Source organism: Crassostrea angulata, chromosome 7, assembly GCF_025612915.1.
Source record: "Crassostrea angulata isolate pt1a10 chromosome 7, ASM2561291v2, whole genome shotgun sequence".
Lineage (NCBI taxonomy): Eukaryota > Metazoa > Mollusca > Bivalvia > Ostreida > Ostreidae > Magallana > Magallana angulata.
Window position 1 is genome coordinate 2,552,149 of NC_069117.1, and position 23,461 is coordinate 2,575,609.

The 23,461-nt window shown below is 33.7% G+C and overlaps 2 protein-coding genes and 1 long non-coding RNA gene across 4 annotated transcripts; all 3 read left to right on the plus strand.

Moving 5' to 3' along the window:
• Positions 1-860: 860 nt before the first annotated feature.
• LOC128191452 (uncharacterized) lies at positions 861-2,581 on the plus strand. The gene is made up of 2 exons (XM_052863518.1): positions 861-1,842; positions 2,322-2,581. Exons 1-2 carry the CDS (start codon positions 1,695-1,697, stop codon positions 2,558-2,560), a joined length of 387 nt encoding a protein of 128 aa, XP_052719478.1. The 5' UTR covers positions 861-1,694; the 3' UTR covers positions 2,561-2,581.
• A 9,758-nt stretch (positions 2,582-12,339) lies between these two features.
• On the plus strand, positions 12,340-14,974 carry LOC128156476 (platelet glycoprotein Ib alpha chain-like). 2 transcript variants are annotated; one of them, XM_052818641.1, is made up of 3 exons: positions 12,340-13,138; positions 13,282-13,469; positions 14,286-14,974. In XM_052818641.1, the coding sequence occupies exons 2-3, from the start codon at positions 13,322-13,324 to the stop codon at positions 14,597-14,599; spliced, it is 462 nt and encodes a 153-aa protein (XP_052674601.1). In that variant the 5' UTR covers positions 12,340-13,138; positions 13,282-13,321; the 3' UTR covers positions 14,600-14,974. The 2 variants fall into 2 exon arrangements, with proteins under 2 accessions (XP_052674601.1, XP_052674604.1); XM_052818644.1 differs by lacking the exon at positions 12,340-13,138 and having other exon boundaries at positions 13,259-13,469.
• A 2,213-nt stretch (positions 14,975-17,187) lies between these two features.
• LOC128156477 (uncharacterized) lies at positions 17,188-18,615 on the plus strand. The gene is made up of 3 exons (XR_008239726.1): positions 17,188-17,486; positions 17,761-17,968; positions 18,263-18,615. It is a non-coding gene; the product is annotated as an uncharacterized LOC128156477 (long non-coding RNA).
• The last annotated feature ends 4,846 nt before the right edge of the window (positions 18,616-23,461 follow it).

A 23,461-nucleotide genomic window follows, 5' to 3' on the forward strand; every position in this document is an offset into this window, starting at 1 on the left:
TTTAAACTGCCTTTACCAATCTAAGCTCGTGCTTTTCACAGAAAGGGGCAAACAACGCTGTCTAGTTTTTCATCACTATGCATTTTTCCATAACTGGAAGTCAAGAGCTTCATGAAAACACACCCTATATCAAAATACATGTAATAAACAGAAAGTCTGTACTTCTAAAAGGTAATACATATATTTCCTATGAGAACTTAAAATCTTCATTTTTATATAACATTTTTGTCGAAAATAAATTTTCAGGGCCTTTAGTAGACTATTTTTGTGTAAAACGTTCGCATTTCAAACCCTCGCAAAATCTGAAAGACAATTTTGACAAACTTAACTACCTGCAGTTATTGTGGAATTTGCATTTATTAAAGGGGTATGGTCACGATTTTGGTCAAATGTTATTTTCTGTTTTTATTATTTATAATGCTTTGGACTGTATTTCTAATGATAAATTGAAATTCCTAGAGTTATCAGGAAGATAGCGGGCTCACAGTTCTTTGTCATGTAAACAAGGCTCGTGTCTTCAAAAAAAAAAAAAAAAAAAAAAAAAAATATATATATATATATATATATATATATATATATATATATATATATATATATATATATATATAGATATAGATATAGATATATAGGTATATATAGATATATAGATATATATATATATATATATATATATATATATATATATATATATATATATATATATATATATATATATATATATATATATATATATATAATGGAGACAAAGACTACTTTTGTATACAGGATCCCCCCCTCCCTGAAGTATTATTACTTGATTTCATTCCTAATACAGACATTTGAAAATATAAACAGTGAGCTTCTAGGGGACTATATTCGAATGGACCTCCATTCAGAGCGAAAATCGGGTGCCTAACAATATTACCGTAAAATTAATTTTCTTCGATTTTATGATTTTTATTTGATGGCGTTAGTCAACGAACTTTGATAATTCTTGGTAAGCGTATATACTGCAATCAGTCACCTAGTTGTATAGCGCTGATGTACTGACTGTTGAGAAAGCAAACATTAGACTATCCCCAAGGTATTTTCGGTTATAAAGAAAGTGCATAGATGATAGATGATTACAAATTAATTCGCCAGTATTCATCTTCTGCTAAAGAAAGGCAACGGAAAAATTATTTTGATTGGAGACCGTTCCGACTTATAAACGTTATACCCCTCTCAGCTCATTAGTCTATAAACGTCCCTAAATCTAATGATGAATCAGTTGGAATAATACGGAGGTGAGTTTATATATTAGTGTGTCACACTTTAAGAGTTTAGACTTAATCTGTCTTAAAATACAGCACAGCTATTCCGTGCATCTGTTAGAACATGAGTTTTCGCTCAATACAGAATGAAATATACTCTAACTTCATATTTTTTTTTTATCTTAGAGAATATATCACAGGACGGACATAATAAAAATCATTTAAATGAAGTATGTCGCTGCATAATGTTTTTCTATATGCAGAAGAGAATACTGAATATTATTTAAAAAAAAAACTTTTGATAGCCATATATTATATATTGAATTTGACTTGAATCTATAACCGAAAAACATTCGAAAAATTAACAGCTGTTTTGCATTTTTAAAGCAAATACATTTTCAAATCCCAAATTTTCTTAACAGGTCGTTTTCAGGATTTTGATATTTTAAAAAACTAAACATAATGACATCTTCCAACGTCGCTCTATTCGTGGTCGCCGTTCTCGTGTTCGGGACAGTCGTCAACTCTCAGTCAGTGTACCAGCAGACCTACGGACAGGGTGTCTACTCCCAATACCCAAGAAGTCCCGTCTCTATTTGGATTATACCAAGTAAGAATTGCAATTCTTATTATATTTCAAGTCTGCACTTTTCATTTTCGTTATCTAAAATCATCTAAATTAAGTTGTTTGAGTGTCTCAAATATTTCATGATGACAGTTGCATCTAAAATTACCCACTGATTACGAAAAAAACCCATGTTGAAAGGGTTACAATTGTATTCTCATCAGTTTATGGATTCCTTAACTGCATATTAAATACCAAATATACCAAAACCGGACAAATAAATATGTAAATTGTCATATACAAATAAGGTAAGAGAAAGATTTTATGAAAAATTTATTACCTTCTGATAATACAGCATTACATAAATAGTTACGCTAAGGGTAATAGAACGGATTACCAACTGCGTCTAAACCAATCAGATTTCAGTATTTAACATGAAAGTATAATAATATTAATGAGTAAACTTAGATTAACCAGAAAAATATTTGTTACACAACTTTTTAATACCTAACGTTCCAATTTAGTTGTCTTAGTCGTTCTGGTCGTGGTACTGATTCCATCATTGGTCGGAAGTTCCTGGATTATGGTTGACAAAATGAAAACACGTCCACCTACACCGAGCACCTCGACACCGACCACCTCGACCACAACTATGACTTCACCGACCACCTCGACTACGACTACGACTACACCGACCACGTCGATACCGACTACTTCGACTACAACTATGACTACAACTACCACACCTGATGGAAGTGGATAAGGGAGATAATTAAGACAACTGGCCGAGATATTAAACCCAGAAATGTAGCAGAGTACCGATGAATAAAAAATGATAACCTTTTATGTTGAAATGTGTTGAATTTTGAAATTATGACTTTCAATAATTTCCTCTGAATAGTACGTACAAATCATGAATGTAGAAACTATTTCAACAATGTTGGTTGTTATCACATATAAACTGTCGCTTGTAACGCATCTCTGCTAATAAAAAAAATGATAAAAAGCAAGTTAATGCAAAAATTATATGCTTATGGAAAAGAAAATTTTCTAATTGTATCCATCAAAATAGTTTATTTAACTATCTCAATTAGTTACGAGGTTTTGGGGAGGGTCGTAGTCTGGATCGTTGTCGCTAATGTTACTTGAGAAAAAGCTTCAACCCCACTTAAAAATATCAAAAAGATATCCACTTGCAATATTAAAAGGGTCACCTTTCCTTCAACAAGGTATTACCGTTAGTTGTTTTCGTCAAACGGTTGCAGTATCCAGGTCTTATCAGATCAATATGATGACAAAACTTCTTAAATGACAATATTTGGGCTTTGGTTGTTATATATAAAAGATGCACTGTGTTTGGGTAGTTCATGGCCGTAACAAGAATCATCTGTGCAGTTTCATATGCATAAGTAAGTCAATGTATATAGTGTGTGTGGCGTGTATCTGGTGGGCATTAATTAGCATTAATTAGGGATATCAAGGAGTACTCTCGCTCAATCATGACGATCATAGACTAAAGCACTGAGGTACTGATGGCTGTTGATATTACTGATCATTATTAATTTTGAAATCCAAGACGTATAATTTAGCATAGCAAGTAGTTTAGCTGGATTAATTACGCAATTTATTTTCTAATGCGAATTATCGAACTACCGAGCTAAAGACGAAAAGCCGCATATGAATCATGTGTAATTATTTAAAACTAACAACTTGGTTGCGGAGAGGACACCAATGAACCCCCTTCATATTTTTTCAGATTTGTAAATCTTCAAAATTAGTCTGTAGCTACACAGTTCAACAGCTGTTTTAAGTGATTTAAAAGGCATTGTCCTGTTCTTGTGTGCATAATTTGCATACAAAACAACGTGTAGAATCTCATAAATAGTGCTTTTACATCTTTTGGCAACAGTTTTGGTCAGTTTCGGGCAGAAACAAGCCAGTTCAAGAAATGTTTATACTCTTATCCTCAAATGTACAAGATCGACGCATATCCCGCATAATAATATGAAATCCAGTATCAAGACACCACGAATGTTATCTGATGATTTTTTTTTAAAAAAACTTGGTCTTCTTCAAGGGGAGGTCTCGACCCCCCCCCCCCATTCTTTTCTCATTTTATATCAATGATCTAGAAATGGCGTTCATTAAGAATGGTAATGTCCCTTTGCAAGTACAAGAGTAATTAAATATTTTTACGTTAACATTGTGTTTTGCCGAATCTGTAAATTTCAATTAATGTTAAATACGTTAACTGATTAGGCTTCAAAATGGGACTTCAGTTTTGGTTTAAATTATTATATAATAGAAATTCTACCATAAGGTCACGCTGTGGAAAAAATTCAGAAGAGTGTAAAGTTAACAAATATTGTTGGGAAGGAGTTTTAACTCAAGGGTGGGGCCAAAATAGTCATATAGTGTTAAATGAATCCATATAATGGGTGAGGATGGGCTGTATATTATGTTAATAAGATTGTTTTATTCAGCCTTTAATTAGATTTTAATAAAAGAAATGAAGACATATTTAGAAAAGAGAATGAATGAAGCTGTCAACCAAAATTAAAGATATCATGAAAGTTTTTGTCAGGCATTTGGGTAGGGGTGTAGCAGTTTATGGCTTTATCTTCCCTTGCTTGTTTATATTTGATAATCAAATATTGTTAAATAATGTAGTTAAGAAGTTAAAATAAAGAGTAAAAGTTGGCAAGCCAAACATACTGAAGTGTTGTATTTGTTCACTATTTTTTGAATGAATGCCAGATGGTGTCATTGAATGAATGGTTGATAACTGATCAATAAAACATGACAAAATAACTTATCAGTGGTTTTGTTTTGTGGAAAGATGTTTGGCGGCCGCAAGTGCGTTACTACTGGGCAAGCAATACAACAAAGTCTGAATACATGGGACTAGGATGGTACATTGTAAGTGTTTAGAATAATAAGAAAGGACTAAACTTGAATCATTTATTTCGCTTCCAGTACAAAGACACAGACTAAATGAATTGAATTCAAAGTATATGTACACCACAAAACCTTCAAAATATAATAAATAAAAGATTATTTTTTTAAATGTGATTTATATACTTAAATAAGTATATTTCTATTGCAAACCCAAGAAATATCTTCAAACTCTCGCAAAATCTGAAAGACAATTTTGACAAACTTAACTACCTGCAGTAATTGTGGATTTGCATTTATTAAAGGGGCATGGACACGATTTTGGTCAAATGTTATTTTCAGTTTTCATTATTTATAATACTTTGGGAATGCTTTTCCAATGATAAATTGAAATTCACAGAGTTATAATCAAGATAGCGAACTCACAATTCTTTGTCATCTAAACAAGGCTCGTGTCCTGTTTTTGTTTACATAGATTTAATTAACTGGTATATAAATTTTCAAGCCGATTTGGCTATCTTCTTATTCATTTTAGGCATACAATAACAAGAAACTATAAAAAAGAACAGCTACATTATAAACATTTGTTCACATTCTTAAAGAAGGTGTTGCTACTGTCGCCGATCGCTCTAAAGTAATCAATCGACTGCCAACTTCACGCCTGATTAAGTTAATTAGCTAATTAAAATTGGCGTCCGAGAAAATTTGAACCCCCGTTGTTAACTCGTACGGCACTTATGATATAGACTCGAATTTTGATTAAAAAGAGATAAAATTCAATGAAAATAAATCAATAAAATTGAAAAAAAATGATTTACAAATAAAAGGTAGTAAAGAAACTAATAAATGAATGGAAGAGGCGCAGTTGACAGATTTCATGAAATTGCTATGTGGGTGTCAGGTGATGTATGGCTATGAGACGTTCATTCTAGTGAAGTCCATTTGTTTGTTCATGCCATCAGGTCTGTATGATTTGAGTCTGTGCATCCAGAACTTTTCCTTGCTCTTCCTCTCCGCGTCTGTCCAATGAGGATTATGGTCAATAACCAATACTGTCATGTCTTCCCATTTGTGGCCACTTGTATTAAAATGTTCTCCGACGGGCTCCTTGACTTTTTTGGTCTTTATGGTAGAGCGGTGGTTGTTGATCCTTCTGCGGAGGTCACCTGTTTCACCGACGTATTGCTTAGAGCAGACTTTGCAACTGATGAGATAGATGCAGTTGTCTGTGCGACAAGAAGTGTTGCCAAATATTTTGTAGGTGCGACCTGTGATGGGGCTTTTAAAACTGTCCGCGTTGGTGCTGTGTTTGCACAACAGGCATCTGGTATCGGAACATGTTTTAAAACCATCATTTGGCAACGGGTTGTCTAATCTTGCCCTCTCTACCATGTCCTTTAAGTTCCTCGGGCGTTTAAATGCAGCCATTGGTGGATCCTTGAAAAGATCAGCCATTCTTTCGTTAGTGTAAAGAATGGGCAGATTATTTTTAAGGATGGTGTTGAGGTTCTTAAGGGCGGGGTGATATGTAGTGACAAGTGGAACCCTGCTTTGTCTGTTTTCTCTTTGTATTGTAAAAGGGTTTTCCTGTCTTTTGTAGTAATCTCATCAATTGCGGATTGAACTGTGTGGGCTTTATAGCCTCGATTACACAGATGGGATTTTATATTCTGCTCTGTTCTTCAAAGATCTCATTAGAAGAACAGATTCGTCTGATTCGGGTAGTTAATCCTTTAGGAATTCCTCTAAAAGTATGGGGAGGGTGGCAACTCGATGGCTTGAGGTAGAGGTGAGAATCAGTGGGTTTGGTATGGAGACTGAATTTTATTTCACCATCTTCCAAGGTGGATGTAGTATCCAAAAATACATTTTTGGAACTAGATATGTCCACTGTGAATTTAATCGAATTGTGGAAGGAGTTGGCAAAGGTGATGAAGTCATTTAGGCAGTCTCGGTTTTCGACCCATTTCATCTCAATATATCAATGAACCGCAACCAGCTCAAAGGTTTGAAAGGAGCTCTGAGAAGCAGGTTGCGTTCCAATCTTCCCATAAATATATTGGCGTAAGAGGGGGCCATTTTGGTGCCCATAGCTGTACCACTTATTTGTATGTAATGTTCGCCATTAAACATGAAATTGTTCAGCTTTAGAACATGCTCAAGGAGCTTGAGTAGAGATTCTATATATCTCTATATATCTATATATATATAGAATCTATAGAGATTCTAATGAGATCTTTGAAGAACAGAGCAGAATATTAAAATCCCATCTGTGTAATCGAGGCTATAAAGCCCACACAGTTCAATCCGCAATTGATGAGATTACTACAAAAGACAGGAAAACCCTTGTACAATACAAAGAGAAAACGGACAAAAGCAGGGTTCCACTTGTCACTACATATCACCCCGCCCTTAAGAACCTCAACACCATCCTTAAAAATAATCTGCCCATTCTTTACACTAACGAAAGAATGGCTGGTCTTTTCAAGGATCCACCAATGGCTGCATTTAAACGCCCGAGGAACTTAAAGGACATGGTAGAGAGGGCAAGATTAGACAACCCGTTGCCAAATGGTGGTTTTAAAACATGTTCCGATACCAGATGCCTGTTGTGCAAACACAGCACCAACGCGGACAGTTTTAAAAGCCCCATCACAGGTCGCACCTACAAAATATTTGGCAACACTTCTTGTCGCACAGACAACTGCATCTATCTCATCAGTTGCAAAGTCTGCTCTAAGCAATACGTCGGTGAAACAGGTGACCTCCGCAGAAGGATCAACAACCACCGCTCTACCATAAAGACCAAAAAAGTCAAGGAGCCCGTCGGAGAACATTTTAATACAAGTGGCCACAAATGGGAAGACATGACAGTATTGGTTATTGACCATAATCCTCATTGGACAGACGCGGAGAGGAAGAGCAAGGAAAAGTTCTGGATGCACAGACTCAAATCATACAGACCTGATGGCATGAACAAACAAATGGACTTCACTAGAATGAACGTCTCATAGCCATACATCACCTGACACCCACATAGCAATTTCATGAAATCTGTCAACTGCGCCTCTTCCATTCATTTATTAGTTTCTTTACTACCTTTTATTTGTAAATCATTTTTTTTCAATTTTATTGATTTATTTTCATTGAATTTTATCTCTTTTTAATCAAAATTCGAGTCTATATCATAAGTGCCGTACGAGTTAACAACGGGGGCTCAAATTTTCATTAGATAACTCGGACGCCAATTTTAACTAGCTAATTAACTTAATCAGGCGTGAAGTTGGCAGTCGATTGATTACTTTAGAGCGATCGGCGACAGTAGCAACACCTTCTTTAAGAATGTGAACAAATGTTTATAATGTAGCTGTTCTTTTTTATTGTTTCTTAAGTAGTTTAGTAGTAGCTTTAGATTTTGTTTTCTTTGTTTTGTACTCATGTAATTTATTTTTTGGTCCTGAAGAAGGGACTGGTTGTCCCGAAAATTTGACAATTTCTATTGTTCGTGTCGTTAGCCATTTTTAGTGCTTTAAATATATGTATATATATATATATATATATATATATATATATATATATATATATATATATATATATATATATATATATATATATATATATATATATATATATATATATATATATATAAAAGCACTAAAAATAACCAACGACACGAACAATAAAGTAAAATATTGTCAAATTTTCGGGACAACCCGTCCCTTCTTCAGGACAACAAAATAAAAACCACATAAGAAAGAAGAAAAACATCTAAAAAGCTAGCACTAAACTAAACTAAATAATATATAAAAACTAGATAATGTTTAAACACCGGATCAAAATGTGGCAGCTACATCTTTATATTTAAGAACTGAGCCCGAGAAAGAAAAATCCCGTCCGACGCAGCGGACGGTCTGTGAAGAAGTGCTGAAAGATAACGCGAAAAAATTAACTTGCTAATTGGGGTTGCTGTTAATTAAGTTGTACTAGTAAGATAATTCGTAGTGAAAGTTTGTAGGGAAGATTGGCCCTGTAAAAGACCACATAAATAATCATGAATGTAAAAACAAATGGAAGTGAAACTAGAGCAGAGCTCGTGGCAAAGCCACGAGTAGGTCTTCCGTTGTTGCTGCGGGTTGAAAATATATGTGATATGCTGTCAAACGATCATAAAGACTAAACTTTCAATTCTGCTTTTGTTATAAAAAAAAGTGTTGTGATTGAAAGCCTGTATATAAAACATGTTTTGAAAAAGAAAGGAAGAAAATATTTTAGGAAAACTATTTGTCGAACACGGTTTGTATAATCGTTTCAAAAATTCTTTAAAAAATGAGATGTTAAATGGCGAGTTAAAATTTTCAAAGGGTAGCAAGCATTGTTATAAGCAGTATGTACTCATGATTCATGTCAGGAATTGTATTTTTTTAAAAACCGAACACACCTACAAAACACGTAACCTTTTCTCTAAGATAACTTCTTTATTTAAATCTTTCTAAATTTTTGAAGACTATGTGCAAGTTTAGAATTGTTACGTGCTGACAAAATTTAGTAATTAGTCAAAATTGATGGCATCTCTGAACTTTTCTATAGGGAAATGTGTGTCGTCTGATATTATTTAATGAAACGAGTAGACTTGGACATTCAAAATAATATATAATCAGGTAAAAAAAAAAGATCAGCGGGAGAATTTATGCAAAGGCGAGCATCTAAATTTTACACCAGATGGTGCTGTTTCATAGAGACACCGCTATGTAACGTGAATTAAATAACCTTATTTACAGAAATGAATATCACATCTCTAAACGATGTAATAATATGCAAAATCCTTATTTCTATGTCAGTGGGTTAATTTATAAAATTGAAAAAAAAACTTTAATTACGCTTGCGTAAATTGGAATTCTGGGAAGGAATAAGACAGTCCGTGTTAGAGAAATTCGAAGAAGTTATGAAACTGGTCAGTTTCTAGATCAAACTGCGCATTGATGTATTAAAATACTATCATATGTATCGTCTGTAGCCACGGTCCGGAATCCGTATGTGCATTCTTACATTGTATGTATATCGATTCACCTTTACCTCCTCACCTACAGCTATACAAATGAGGGTGCAACCTCCATATATACATGCATAGTATTATAGTTCTGGAAACTATTTATCTTGTTTTTTAATATATTGGGTATTCATTGTTCACCTAAAATTAGTATTCCACTAGCTGGCTGTAGCTAACCTTGTAAGTAAATTAAGTTACATTACAACCTCATAATACACAACAGGTTGGAAAGTGAAACACGTTGAGGAGAAAATGTTACACATAAGAAGAAGTCGCCAAAAATGATTTTCGACATAACTGGATATCTTTTCGCCAATTTAAAAAAAATACAGCGCGAGCTCTTGTCAGCGTGGCGGGAGGAGGGGGGGGGAGCGCAGCAATGAGTTCGCCTCCACACTCAAACGAACAACCATGTATTAGAAAAACTACAGAGTGATTAATATGTGACCGATAGAATCTAATCTTAAGTTGTTTAAAACTCAATTGAATATTCTTTCAAATAATCATCAAATGCCTCAATTTTGGACAATTCAGGACATTCTTTTATCGTGCTAGCACCTACCGCAAACATGTAATATTTGATTATAATTTGAGTACCTTGTACTCTATCGTATAATTAAATCAATGCTTAATCAGCTGTAGAAGTAAAATAAATTTATCTTTTTATCTTAAACCTAAATAATAGTTAAAACATAATAATTATAGTTCTGTCTGTGCAAAATATGAAACATGAATGCGTGATAAGGTACATGTAGAAGAACACGAGCCGACCGCGGATCACTCGTCCACTCGCGCTATATATCCTCGGCCATGTGCGAGGGATTATCATCATTTGATATTTGGGGGGGGGGGGTTAATTTTTTTTAGATATACAAACCAACCATTAATTTATTTCTGACGATGTTTCTGATTTGGAGTAATATCGTTCATTAATATTCATTTTCAATCAAATGTTTAATTAAATAAATACAAGATGGACAAACTTTTATAACATAAAATTAAAACAGTTCTTGTATTTACGACTATATAAACTCAAACACGTTCATATTCATCTAAGTGTGCGTCGCGGTTTGCGAATCTTGTGTATGAGATAACCGCTTACCGCTAGGTAGTGGAGCCGTGGCTGATCTCCTCAGCCGTGGACGAAGGATAGATTACGTAAAGGTACAACGCGCAGACACGCACAGTTCAGAACCCAGGACGATTTGTAAAGTTTGCAGTATAATGACCATATTCTATCAAATAAAAGGTCTTTATTTTTAACTTAAACTCCACAATTGATCTATGTCTGATATTGCTTTAGATGAGAATGACATTGCTTTTATTAATGAACTGAACAATTTCTTAATTGACACCGAATCGTTTAGTCCATAAACTTTTAAGTGTAATCAAAACTAAAACAATTCTTGAGTTCGCGGCTAAATAAACTCGTATATGAGAGACGCAACTTTCGTGTATTAGATAACCGCTAGGTAGCCCAGCCGCGACCATGGTGACCGATTTTCTCGGCCGCGGGTGATGGAGAGTTTCGATAACTTGGCCAAATTGCCGCGAGTACTGGTCAACACGTATTACTTTTTCCCTAACATTATGCAATACCCGAACAAAAAAACAGTTTAATGAGATCAATAAAGTCACAAGCAACATTTTTTGCAGCGACGCCCATATCGAAAAATTTACCGTTTTAGAGTTATGATGCAAAGACTTTTAAGGGCTCTAGACCCCTCATTTTGGGGGCTAGCCCCTTTTTGATGGTATCAAATGAAAGCTCTTAATATTCTGCACAACTTTTGCTCTATATCTGTCTAGAAAAAATTTACAACTAAAAAGTTATTGAGCAAAGATATAAGCAAAATTTAACATTTTTTGAAACATAAATTTCGATGTAATTTTTTAAGGAGTATACGTGGGTTAATCAAACATACAAAACTAGGAGGACAACGTTCAAGATGTCTACATTAAAGATTTGTAAATGAAAACTACTTGCTACGGATCAACTCGGAGCCTTTGCAGGTACACGAGACCCACTAAAAAAATATTCAAAGGGGAATAACTCAAAACCGGAAGTAGCGATTTCACAACTTTTTGTGCTATAGTAAGCTCTTATCATTTCCAATAAACCCTGAAAATTTGAATAAAATCTAATGACAAACAAGCGAGATATTACAGTTTAAAGAAACGTCTAGAAGAAAAAGAAGAAGAAAAATAATAATGAAGAATTTCCAACAGAATCAGTACAAGGTCTTCCGTTGGAAACGGAAGACCTTAATAAAGAAAAAGAACAGCACCGATTAAGGAAATATATATGTCATAGAGTGTAAAGCGGATACGATGCCCCTGTGTTTTAGGTCTAAAAACTGGAATTTTGACTTCAACATTCAAAATGTAAACATAAGCTTTGTTTACATAGCAAGAATTGTAAGCTCTGTTACTGGCTAATAACTCACCGAATGACTCTCAAATTTTGGTTGTTAGAAATGCCTAAATGAAGCATTGTAAACATTAAAATCGGGGGGGGGGGGGGCGGTTGAACAAAATCGTGACCATACCCCTTTAAAATACATTTAACTGAATAAAGTATAAAATATAATAAATAGAAAAAGAAATGGTACTGATTTTAAAGCGCTTTATTGTATACAAAATAATATACCAAGTGCGCTCGATACCTCTTTTAAGCTTTTCTAATGTTTTATAGAGAAATATAACTGGATTAATGTTGAAAAAAGAAACGTTTTACAATGTAAATATATTCGAATGGACTTCCCTCCAGAGCGAAACATTGGGTGCCTTACAATATTAACGTAAAATTAATTTTCTTCGGTTTATGATTTTTATTTGATGACGTTAGTCATCGAACTTTGATACATGTAATTCTTGGAAAGCGTATATACCGCAATCAGTCACTTAGCTGTATAGCGCTGATGTACCGACTGTTGAGAAAGCATACATTAAACTATTCCCAAGGTATTTTCAGTTATAAAGAAAGTGCATAGATGATAGATGATTGTAAGTTAATTCGCCAGTATTCATCTTCTGCTTAAGAAAAATTATTTTGATTGGAGACCGTTCCGACGAATAAACGTTATACCCGTCTCAGCTCATTAGTCTATAAACGTCCCTACATCTGATATGAATCAGTTGGAATAATTCGGAGGTGAGTTGATACATTAGTTTGTCATACTTTAAGAGTTTAGACTTAATCTGTCCAAAGAATACAGCACAGCTATTCTGTGCATCTGTTAGAACATGATTTTTTGCTCAATACAGAATGAAATATACTCTAACTTCATATTTTTTTTTATCTTAGAGAATATATGACAGGACGGACATGATATAAATCATTTAAATGAAGGACGTAGCTGCATAATGTATTGCTACACGCAGAAGGGAATACTGATTGTAATAAAAAAAACCCAAAGCCATATATTATTAATTGAATTTGACATGAATCTTTACCCGAAAACTTTCGAAAAATTAACAGCTGCACATGTGTTGCATTTTTAAAGCAAATACATTTTCAAATCCCAAATTTTATTTCACAGGTCGCTTTCAGGATTTTGATATTTTAAAAAACTAAACATAATGACATCTTCCAACGTCGCTCTATTCGTGGTCGCCGTTCTCGTGTTCGGGACAGTCGTCAACTCTCAGTCAGTGTACCAGCAGACCTACGGACAGGGTGTCTACTCCCAATACCCAAGGAGTCCCGTCTCTATTTGGATTATACCAAGTAAGAATTGCAATTCTAATATACTATTTCAAGTCTGCACTTTTCATTTTCGTTATCTAAAATCATCTATATTATGTTGTTTGAGTGTCTCAAATATTTTATGATGACAGTTGTATCTAAAATTACCCACTTCTGACGGCCACAACCCACATTGCAAGGGTTACAATTGTATTCTCATCAGTTTATGGATTCCTTAACTACATATTAAAAATACCAAATATACCACGACCGGACTAATAATTATGTAAATTGTCTCATATATATATATATATATATATATATATATATATATATATATATATATATATATATATATATATGTAAAAGGTAAGAGAAAGATTTTATTAAAAATTGATTACCTTCTGATAATATAGCATTATATAAATAGTGCCTGTTTGGGAGAGTAACTGTTGAAATTAACACCCCGAAAGAACCATTGTCAACCGACGCAAAGCGGAGGTTGACAATGTTTTTCGAGGGGTGTCAATTTCAACAGTTACCCTCCCAAACAGGCATTATTTATTTTATTATACTGAATGTCTTAATTTTAAAGAAAATTTTACTGCTTTTATATAGATATGAAGTGAATTCTACGACGAACAGTACGCGCATAATTTACGCATGTAACAATTCGTTGTGTTACCCGTTGCCTATGCTTGTTGCTAACGCTAAGGGTAATAGAACGGATTACCAACTGCGTCTAAACCAATCAGATTTCTGTATTTAACATGAAAGTATAATAATATTAATGAGTAAACTTATATTAACCAGAAAATTATTTGTTACACAACTTTAATACCCAACGTTCCAATTTAGTTGTCCTAGTCGTTCTGGTCGTGATACTGATTCCATCATTGGTCGGAAGTTCTTGGATTATGGCTGACAAAATGAAAACACGTCCACCTACACCGACCACCTCGATACCGACCACCTCGACCACAACTATGACTACACCGAGCACCCCAATACCGACCACCTCGACCACAACTATGACTACACCAAGCACCCCGATACCGACCACCTCGACCACAACTATGACTACACCGACCACCCCGTTTCCGACCACCCTGTTTCCGATCACCCCGTTTCCGACCGCCCCGTTTCCGACCACCCTGTTTCCGACCAGCTAGACCCCAACTATGACTACAACTACCACACCTGATGGAAGTGGATAAGGGAGATAATTAAGACAACTGGCTGAGATATTAAACCCGGAAATGTAGCAGAGTACCGATGAATAAAAAATTATAACGTTTTGTGTTATTGTGGATTATGGTTGACAAAATGAAAACACGTCCACCTACATCGACCACCTCGACTACGACTATGACTACACCGACCACCTCGACTACGACTATGACTACACCGACCACCTCGATACCGACTACTTCGACCACAACTATGAATACACCTACCACAACTTAAGGAAAAGAGATGTAGCATAGTACCGATGAATAAAAAATTATAACATTTTGTGTTGAAATGTGTTGAATTTTGAAATTATGACTTTCAATAATTTCCTCTGAATAGTACGTACAAATCATGAAACTATTTCAACAATCTTGGTTGTTATCACACATAAACTGTCGCTTATAACGCAACTCTGCTAATAAAAAAATGATAAAAAGTAAGTAAATAAAAAAATTACATGCTTACGGAAAAGAAAATGTTCTATTTGTATGATTTAACTATCTGAATATACATATTCATACACATAAATAAGTCAAGGTATATAGTGTGTGTGGCGTGTATCTGGTTGGAATTAATTAGCATTAATTAGGGATGTCAATGAGTACTCTCGCTCAATCATGACGATCATGGACTAAAACTCGTAAAATGGTTGCGGAGAGGACACCAATGAACCCCCTTCTTTCGGATTTTTAAATCTTCAAAATAAGTCTGTAGCTACACAATTCAACAGCTGTTTTAATTGATTAAACAGTCATTGTTCTGTTCATGTATGCATAATTTGCATACAAAACAACATGTAGAATCTCAAATTCAGTGCTTTTATATCTTTTGGCAACAATTTTGGTCAGTTTCTGGCAGACACAAGCCATTTCAAGAAATGTTTACATTCTTATCCTCAAATGTAAAAGAAGGTCGCACATCCCCCATAATGATATGAAATCCAGTTTTAAGACACCGTGAGCGTTATCTAACGTTTTAAAAAAAAATTGGTCTTCTTCAAGGGGAGGTCTCAACCCCCATTCTTTTCTCATTTTATATCAATGATCTAGAAATGGAGTTCATTAAGAATAGTAATGTCTCTTTGCAAGTACAAGAGTTAAATCTTTTTACGTTAATGTATGCTGATGACATCGTGTGTTTTGCCGAATCTGTAAATTTCAATTAATGTTAAATACGTTTACTGATTAGGCTTCAAAATGGGACTTGGCCATTAATTCAGATAAAACTAAAATTGTTGTATTAAAAAATGGAGGTAAAATCCATGAAAACGAAAACTGACATATACATGGACATACTAAACCTATATAAGTTGTAGATAAATTTATGTATCTTGGTGTTTTGTTGAACTATAATGGGAATTTTATGTAACACAAAAACAATTAGGCAGTCCAGGCAGAAAAGCAAGGTTCTGTTAAAGATCTAATGTTAGTCAGTTTAATTTAAATGTTAGATCAATGTTCTCTCTTTTTGACATTGGATTTTTTAGTTTTGGTTTAAATTATTACAGAGTAGAATTTCTACCATAATGTCACGCAGTGAAAAAAATTTAGAAAAGTGTTAAGTAAACAAAAAGTGAAAAATGTATCAAACTGGGTGTCAGATATAAAGGACAATTGTTTCGAATTGGTTTAAGCTACATCTGGGCTCACCAAGATAAAATTTGTTATAAAAGCCATTTTTAACTTAAAAAGCAATGAATAATTGACGCTTTTGTGCAAAATGTTATTGCAGATACATGTATAAAAAGTTCATCAAGAATTATGTTTCAAAGAAACATTATTGGCCATTTTTCACTTCAATTTTATTTTGTGAAACCCATTTCTTGAATTAATATTTTTAAAAAGACAACTCAGTAAAAACAGAATGTCATCACATAATGTATTCATAGAAAGTGGACGCCATAAAAATATTTCTCGTAATACCAGAATATGTGAATTTTTTTTATCCAAAATTTAAGATGGATATCACTTTGTTTTAATATGTCCACGCTATCAGCAATAACGAGTCAAAGATATCAAAAAATACTATTGGGAAAAACCATGAAAGTATTCATCTATACAGCTATTATGTGTAAACAATATGTAAATCTGATGGTCAATTCCTTGACCACCCGGCTCCCTATAAATGTAGTTTCTATCATCAAAGTTTCAACGACTAGAGCATTGCATATTTTTTAAACGCATCTAGACTCTTTTCACAATACGTTATAATTAGATCTTTAGATATTGAAAACTAATGGTATTTCTGTTTAAGCTGAATATCTGAAGCCTGTTGTAGAACACCTCAGCCAAGATTGGGATTTTAATGCGTTAAAAATAATTTAGTAATGCAAACCTGAAATTCGTAATGACAACAGAAATATGAAGTGATAAGGACTCATTATTAGAAGATGCACATTCTGTTTTAGTCTTTTAAGTTCAGTTACACCGGTATGACTTTTAATTGATAAGAAGTAATTGCTGGGCAAGACCACCGGGTACAAGAAAGGGCTCTGCGCTCTATAAATCATTCGTTATACAAGTAGTACCGTTACCTCTAGGCTACACGTAAAAAACATCCAATATCACGATGTGAAACTATATTTAGAGAGGGAGTGCATAAGAAATCATTGACGGATCAAATTACGTTCTTTACATCTACATTGACAAGTTGTATTGCATTTTCATTTGTCAAAACAAATCTTCTGTCAAATGAAGATTCTGATTAGATAGACTACTTACGTTTAGCATATGAGTAATGACCCGATGAAGCTCGAATCATATTTGTTGTATCGCAAGAACACACTACAAGAACATTTACAGTGTTCTCAACTGGCATAGATCGTCGGTAAGTTTTTATTATGGTATAAATTAAACTAAATTTGTGACTCGAAAGTGATTAAGAGATTAAATTTATGTTTTAGACAACACAGAGAGAGAGAGAGAGAGAGAGAGAGAGAGAGAGAGAGAGAGAGAGAGAGAGAGAGAGATTTGTATTAAGCATGTGTGTAAGGTTTTTGAAAGTTGAATATGCTATATTTTATTTCTGATGAATTTGCAAGTTACACTGTAACTTCAGTTTTAGGATATGAATTTCAACACTTATTCATATTATTTTGCAGGGTAAAAGAGAGTTCGGAGAACACTTTGATAAGATGACCATTTTAATTCATGCTGTACTCGTTGTCTCCCTCCTGTTCGGGACAGCCGTCAACTCTCAGTCGGTGTACCAGCAGACCTACGGACAGGGTGTCTACTCCCAGAACCCAAGGGGTCCAGTGCTGGCTGTGCCTCCGAACCAGTCGAACATCCTTCTATTAATTATACCAGGTCCATCAGTTTAATATTTTTTAAATGCTTAATCGTCTTTACTTTTTCCTTATACATGTATACAATGAACTTAAATTCTTTTGTGTATCTTTTGAAGATAAAAGTAACAGTCAACTAAAAAGGTTCACTGAAAATCCTAACATATCTAATTCTTTAGGGAAAAGGCTTTAATTAGTTAATTAGTTTCAATTAGTTAATTAGTTTCATTGCCTGTTAGCTATTATTTGAATGTTCATCGCGTATTACAGATACACCAAAGAGCAATCTCCTAAATTCTTTCATTTTTTATTCCAGTTATTCTTGTTGTGTTTGTTTTGGCAATCATTCCAGTAATCATCGGTAGTTCTTGGAGTATGACAGACAGAATGAAATCACGCTATACCCGGCCTCCATCTACAACCACTACAACGCCGATCTCGACAACTACGATTCCACAGAATTAACCAATGACTCGCACACCAATCCCTAGAGTATCCGAAATATCTGGTATCAGACCAGACATTTCAGCAGTGTAGCGATGAACATTAAAATTATTATTAACAGACGTTTGTGTTTCTCTCTTATTCAGGACTTCTTCTAATAATTTAACCTCGAGATGGAAGTTGGTCAAACTTACAGACTTTTGAAAAATGTCAATCATAGTTTTCTCAAAAAGGGTACGAACAAAGTACATCACAAAAGTCTAAATAAATAACTTTAAAAAAAGGATTATCAACAATTCTTTATGTAGACTCACAAACTAAGATATACATGTAGAAAAAAAAACGACCTCACGTTCATTTGAGCAATTCCTCTTTTTATTCATAAATTGTTTACTAATCTTAAAATGCCATTTTCAAAAAGTGGAAAGGTAATGCAATATTTCAGTATTACTATTTCGTCCAAACAGTTACCAATACTGTATATTTGAAAGCTTGTATAATTAATATTTAACAATACATTTCTTTAAATTTCTGATGAGTTTTTCTTTTCATTTTCATGAAATTAGTATGATTTAAAAAAGAGAACGTCGAAATCAAGGGAGCATTTATACAGTGTTATTGGATTAAATGCTCTCTCAATGAAAAGATTGCAAAAATTTTAGATTCATGACAAATTTCTAATCAGTCGTCTTTGAGAATACTTTTCTGGTTTTCGACTTGTCAAACGTAAATTTGATTAATTGTTCATTAAATCAAGATGAAAGGAAATCAAAATAGTATATTTTTCTTTCTTTTTTTTATTACCATACAACTTGGCATAGAAAAAATAATCAATGTTTAGAATCTAACAAGGACTATATTTTGGGCGTAATATTGGCGTAGGAAAATATCACCTGTTTCGCAATTCAGTATTGCTGCAGATTAATGCGTCTGTTTTAGCATTTTAAAAAACAATAACATTAATGTTGGATTTTTTAACTAATGTGAACTAATGATATGATTCTTGGGTTTCAGAATATGTTTTTAAAATATGATTTGCCTATCAAATTACATTTTTATAAGCTTTTTAAAACGCCCATTCTATACATTAATTTTGTGAAAAAATCACTAAACTCTGTTTTTCTCTCTTATTTTAAAATGGTCAATATATTAGCTTTTCTGTCAATTTATATCTTTATATAAAGTCTGCATAATACATAAAAATCAAAATTATTTTATCATTGGAAGCAAAAAAAAAATCAAAATTTCTTCAAAATTTAAGAAATTTAGAGGAAATGCGGGCTATACAATATCAATTTTAACATAAATATTTATTCAAATTTAGTAGTATACGCTGATAGACATTCTGATATTCTATCATTTTATTGAAGAATAGAATCTTCAAATCTTAAACAGACGTCTACAGAACTACAAAGAGCTACACTTCTTTTTATTGTGATCGGCTTCGGCCGATCACAGTTGTGTCCATATGAGGCATCCGGCAAATTTAACTATTTGCACACGCATTGCGCCTTGCACTATTTTATTTACTATGCAATCACTACCTTATTTAAATTTATAATTAAACATAGATTACTATAAACGTTACTCTTTAGTCTTATCATTTTACCCTGAAAATAAAACATTGAAAGGGTTACATACATAAAGATTCAAATCATGTTTTTTTTTCACATATGCGTAAGAATATTAGTCGGAAGTATGATTCGCCTACTAAGTGTAAAGTTCATTCATGCCTTGTCATTTCGGAAATCATTAAAACTGTGTTATATATTTTTTACTGCATGTAGCGTATATTATATTAACAGAGTTGGCCAATGGTATTTCATGCCGATCATTCCTTTAAAAGGAATACTTGTCATCCTTTACATTGTGGAAAAAGGCAGTGACCTTGACCTGACCTTTATGCGAAAACAAAAAGCTCAAATTTGATTAAACTGATAGATAATTTGGTAATATGATCCGTTTGACTGTGTCAAAATTTCATGAATTTCGTATTGTAAGAAGTATGTTTGATAACGAGAAGACTCCTTCCTTTATGATAAAATATGGAATCCAAAACACGTCAGTTAAGAATAATTATCTTATTCCGCGTGTTGTACCGGTCAGAAATGAGCATTTTTTTTTAAATAATTGAAATCGTACTAATGAGACAAGAAATTGAAAATAAAAAATAAAACACAAGAACTTTGAACTTTCGAGCTAGTTGTAAAGTATTTTATTCAAACATTCAATAAATTTTTGATTAACTGAATGGAGACTAGGCAATTACTTACTTTCGTTCAAATCAATATAAACTCGCCAGACGAGTTGTTGCTGCTTTAAAAGGACATGGTCACGATTTTGGTCAAATTATATACTAGCGGAAAAAAGAAACTCTGCACTATTTAATATATGAAAAAACATTTAAAAATTACAATGAACAAATTTTATTTTTTGTAATACTGTTAACACATGTATTCGTAACAACATCTCATAACACATTAATCATTAACTACCTAATGTTTCTTTAAACATGACCAACATTGTTCACAGACCTAAGCAGAAATTAAATGTTGCAAAATATAATTTTTACGGGGTGTTTTGTCGACCTTTTTCTAACTAGTATACATTAACGTTTTGATTTTAGCTCTTGAGCAGTCATCTAAGAACACAGGGATACTCAATATTACAAGTAACTGTCCTTCGGTGGCTGATGACATCTCGTGCATTGGTTTAATGCCACGATCACTACAGCATGTAACCGAATCAATTCTGCTTGCCGCAAGGGTAATAGTACAAGGGTTGATCCAAAAGTAATGTCACACTATGCACCGCGCTTCTCATTGGCGCTGTATTGTATAAAATGATACATCAAAATTTTCCTTATCAAAAATTAAATTCGAATTAAAATTTTTATGAAATGTCGTTGAACACTTTACAAGATATTGATGTTTAAAGCATAATATATACGTGACATAGCCGCGTCATGAATTTACGTCTTTTTTAAGGTTTGTATATATGAATAAATTACATGCTTCAAAATTTGAAAATGCCCCAAACAACACAATATTTCAAAATTTTCAACAGATGTTATTATCTTTTTCTAACTGCTTTGGAAAATTCGGGACCGTTATTGTCTTTTTCGGATATCTACCCAATGCCTTTTGTCTCTAGATCAAGGAATAAAAAGGCTGGACATGCGAATAGTGATACGATGCATTTTTTGCTCCGATGGATAGAAATCACTAGAAATATACTTGAATTGATATATCAACCTAAAATTGAGAATGAGTGAACAGGGTACCTTAAACGTGGTTCCAATACCTAATAAAAGCATATGTCATGTTAATAAATAAATTAGATAGATAGAAGACATACGCTCTGAAGGAAAATTAAAGCTGGGTTCTTACGTCAATGGCTATATCATAAAGCTACGTTCATGACTGAATTGAATTAGGTAAATATTTTAAAGCACAAATTTTTGTCACTTTATGCGGGTTTTTCACGATTTTATCGCATCTGTGACATTACTTTCGGATCAACCCTCGTACCTTTTACGCACTTTCAGATATCGGTTCTCCCTACCTTAATCCACTGACAATAGCCCATATTATGTACAAAACTAGAGTAAGACCCTCTGTGCTTTAACGGATGCGAGCTTTGGAACAACTTGTCAGCGAAAGACACTCAGCGGTTACACGGATTCCAACACTCGGTGTGTAAAATGGCGCAAAATTTACCACGCAAAATAAGGTCAGATATTTGCGAAAGCCTCTTTGGTGTGTAACCCATCAGTTCTGAAATTGATAAAAGAAAGCTCCTCTTCTTGGGACGACTTTGTCTTCTAAACTACGAGATTCTAGCGAACAGGATTTTCTTAACCCGCCTTTTCTCCTTCCTAGAAAACCTATCTAAATATCAACTTGGATTTATACCCGATATTCTGAATTTGCTGACAGAATATTATCTCCTAGAATTTTTACAACAGTGGTTGGATACTGGAACATTTCCCAATAAGCAAACCTGGAAAATAATCGTGAATCATGCAGTTAATCAACGTCACAGAACTCTCCGACAACCCCGCACTTCTGCTGATCCCGGATTCTCACGATTTTTAGCTATATTCCAAGACAAGGATTCAGCTAAGTTTTAGCGTTTTCCTACAAATTGCTACGAAATCTCTCAGTGTAAACTTATCTGCAAATTAATTTCGGATCAACCTTACGAAAACCTAGAAACATGTCAATTATGTGGCGCCATACTTAATGATTTCTTCAATTCACTCATGTAACATGTTCTTGTTCTGTAACCTACGCAATCCGCAATCTCGAACTTATTTGTGTCTATCTCTGCAGCGAACTCTGTGCTCTTTCATACGATGACCTTTTTTGATACTCCTTGGTCGCAAAACGTGTGCGTATTTAGATGAAAATAACACAAGCAATTTCCAAAAACTCAGTTATCATCTAGTGCTAGATTGTGCCTCGTTCTAATATCGAACCCTATCACGAGTCGTCCGCTGACAAGGTCAGCAACTCGAACAAATCTCAGAAATTTATTTATTTATTTAATTACTGTGTGTAGATATATAAAATAGCGAGCGCAGCGAGCTCCATAGACAACGTGTACGAACGGAGGAAATTCGAGTTGAAATTTGCACATTTTCAAAGAAATTTTTATGAGGCCACGTGAAAAAGTTCTACTATCCTAATGATCCTTTGCGTTGCATAGCAACATGGTGGAACAGGAAGCGTTTCTAAGGAAAATTCTTACCTCTAAATCGCATACATCATTTTCATTTAACAATAAAAAAAATCCTTTTAAAAACATTAAAGTAAACAACACATATGCTTACGTAAAAAATATGTTTTACAGTGCGACCGTTGGGGCGAGCGCAGCATGTGATCAAATAATGAATAGTGAAAAATCAATGAAAATAAAAGTATCAACGTAACGTAAATGAATTTGAATGCAAAATAAAATATAAACATGCATATTTTTTCTAGTAAATTTCATTATTCATAATTTATAAGATTGTTTATTTATTTAAATAGAATTTATCTTAGATACAATGTGTATTCCGAATGGAGAA

Excerpts from the sequence above, each read along its gene's own strand:
- LOC128191452 (XM_052863518.1), top strand. The coding sequence starts at position 1,695 with ATGACATCTTCCAACGTCGCTCTATTCGTGGTCGCCGTTCTCGTGTTC. Across the intron at positions 1,843-2,321 it reads CTCTATTTGGATTATACCAA|TTGTCTTAGTCGTTCTGGTC; the intron begins GTAAGAATTGCA and ends GTTCCAATTTAG.
- LOC128156476 (XM_052818641.1), top strand. The coding sequence starts at position 13,322 with ATGACATCTTCCAACGTCGCTCTATTCGTGGTCGCCGTTCTCGTGTTC. Across the intron at positions 13,470-14,285 it reads CTCTATTTGGATTATACCAA|TTGTCCTAGTCGTTCTGGTC; the intron begins GTAAGAATTGCA and ends GTTCCAATTTAG.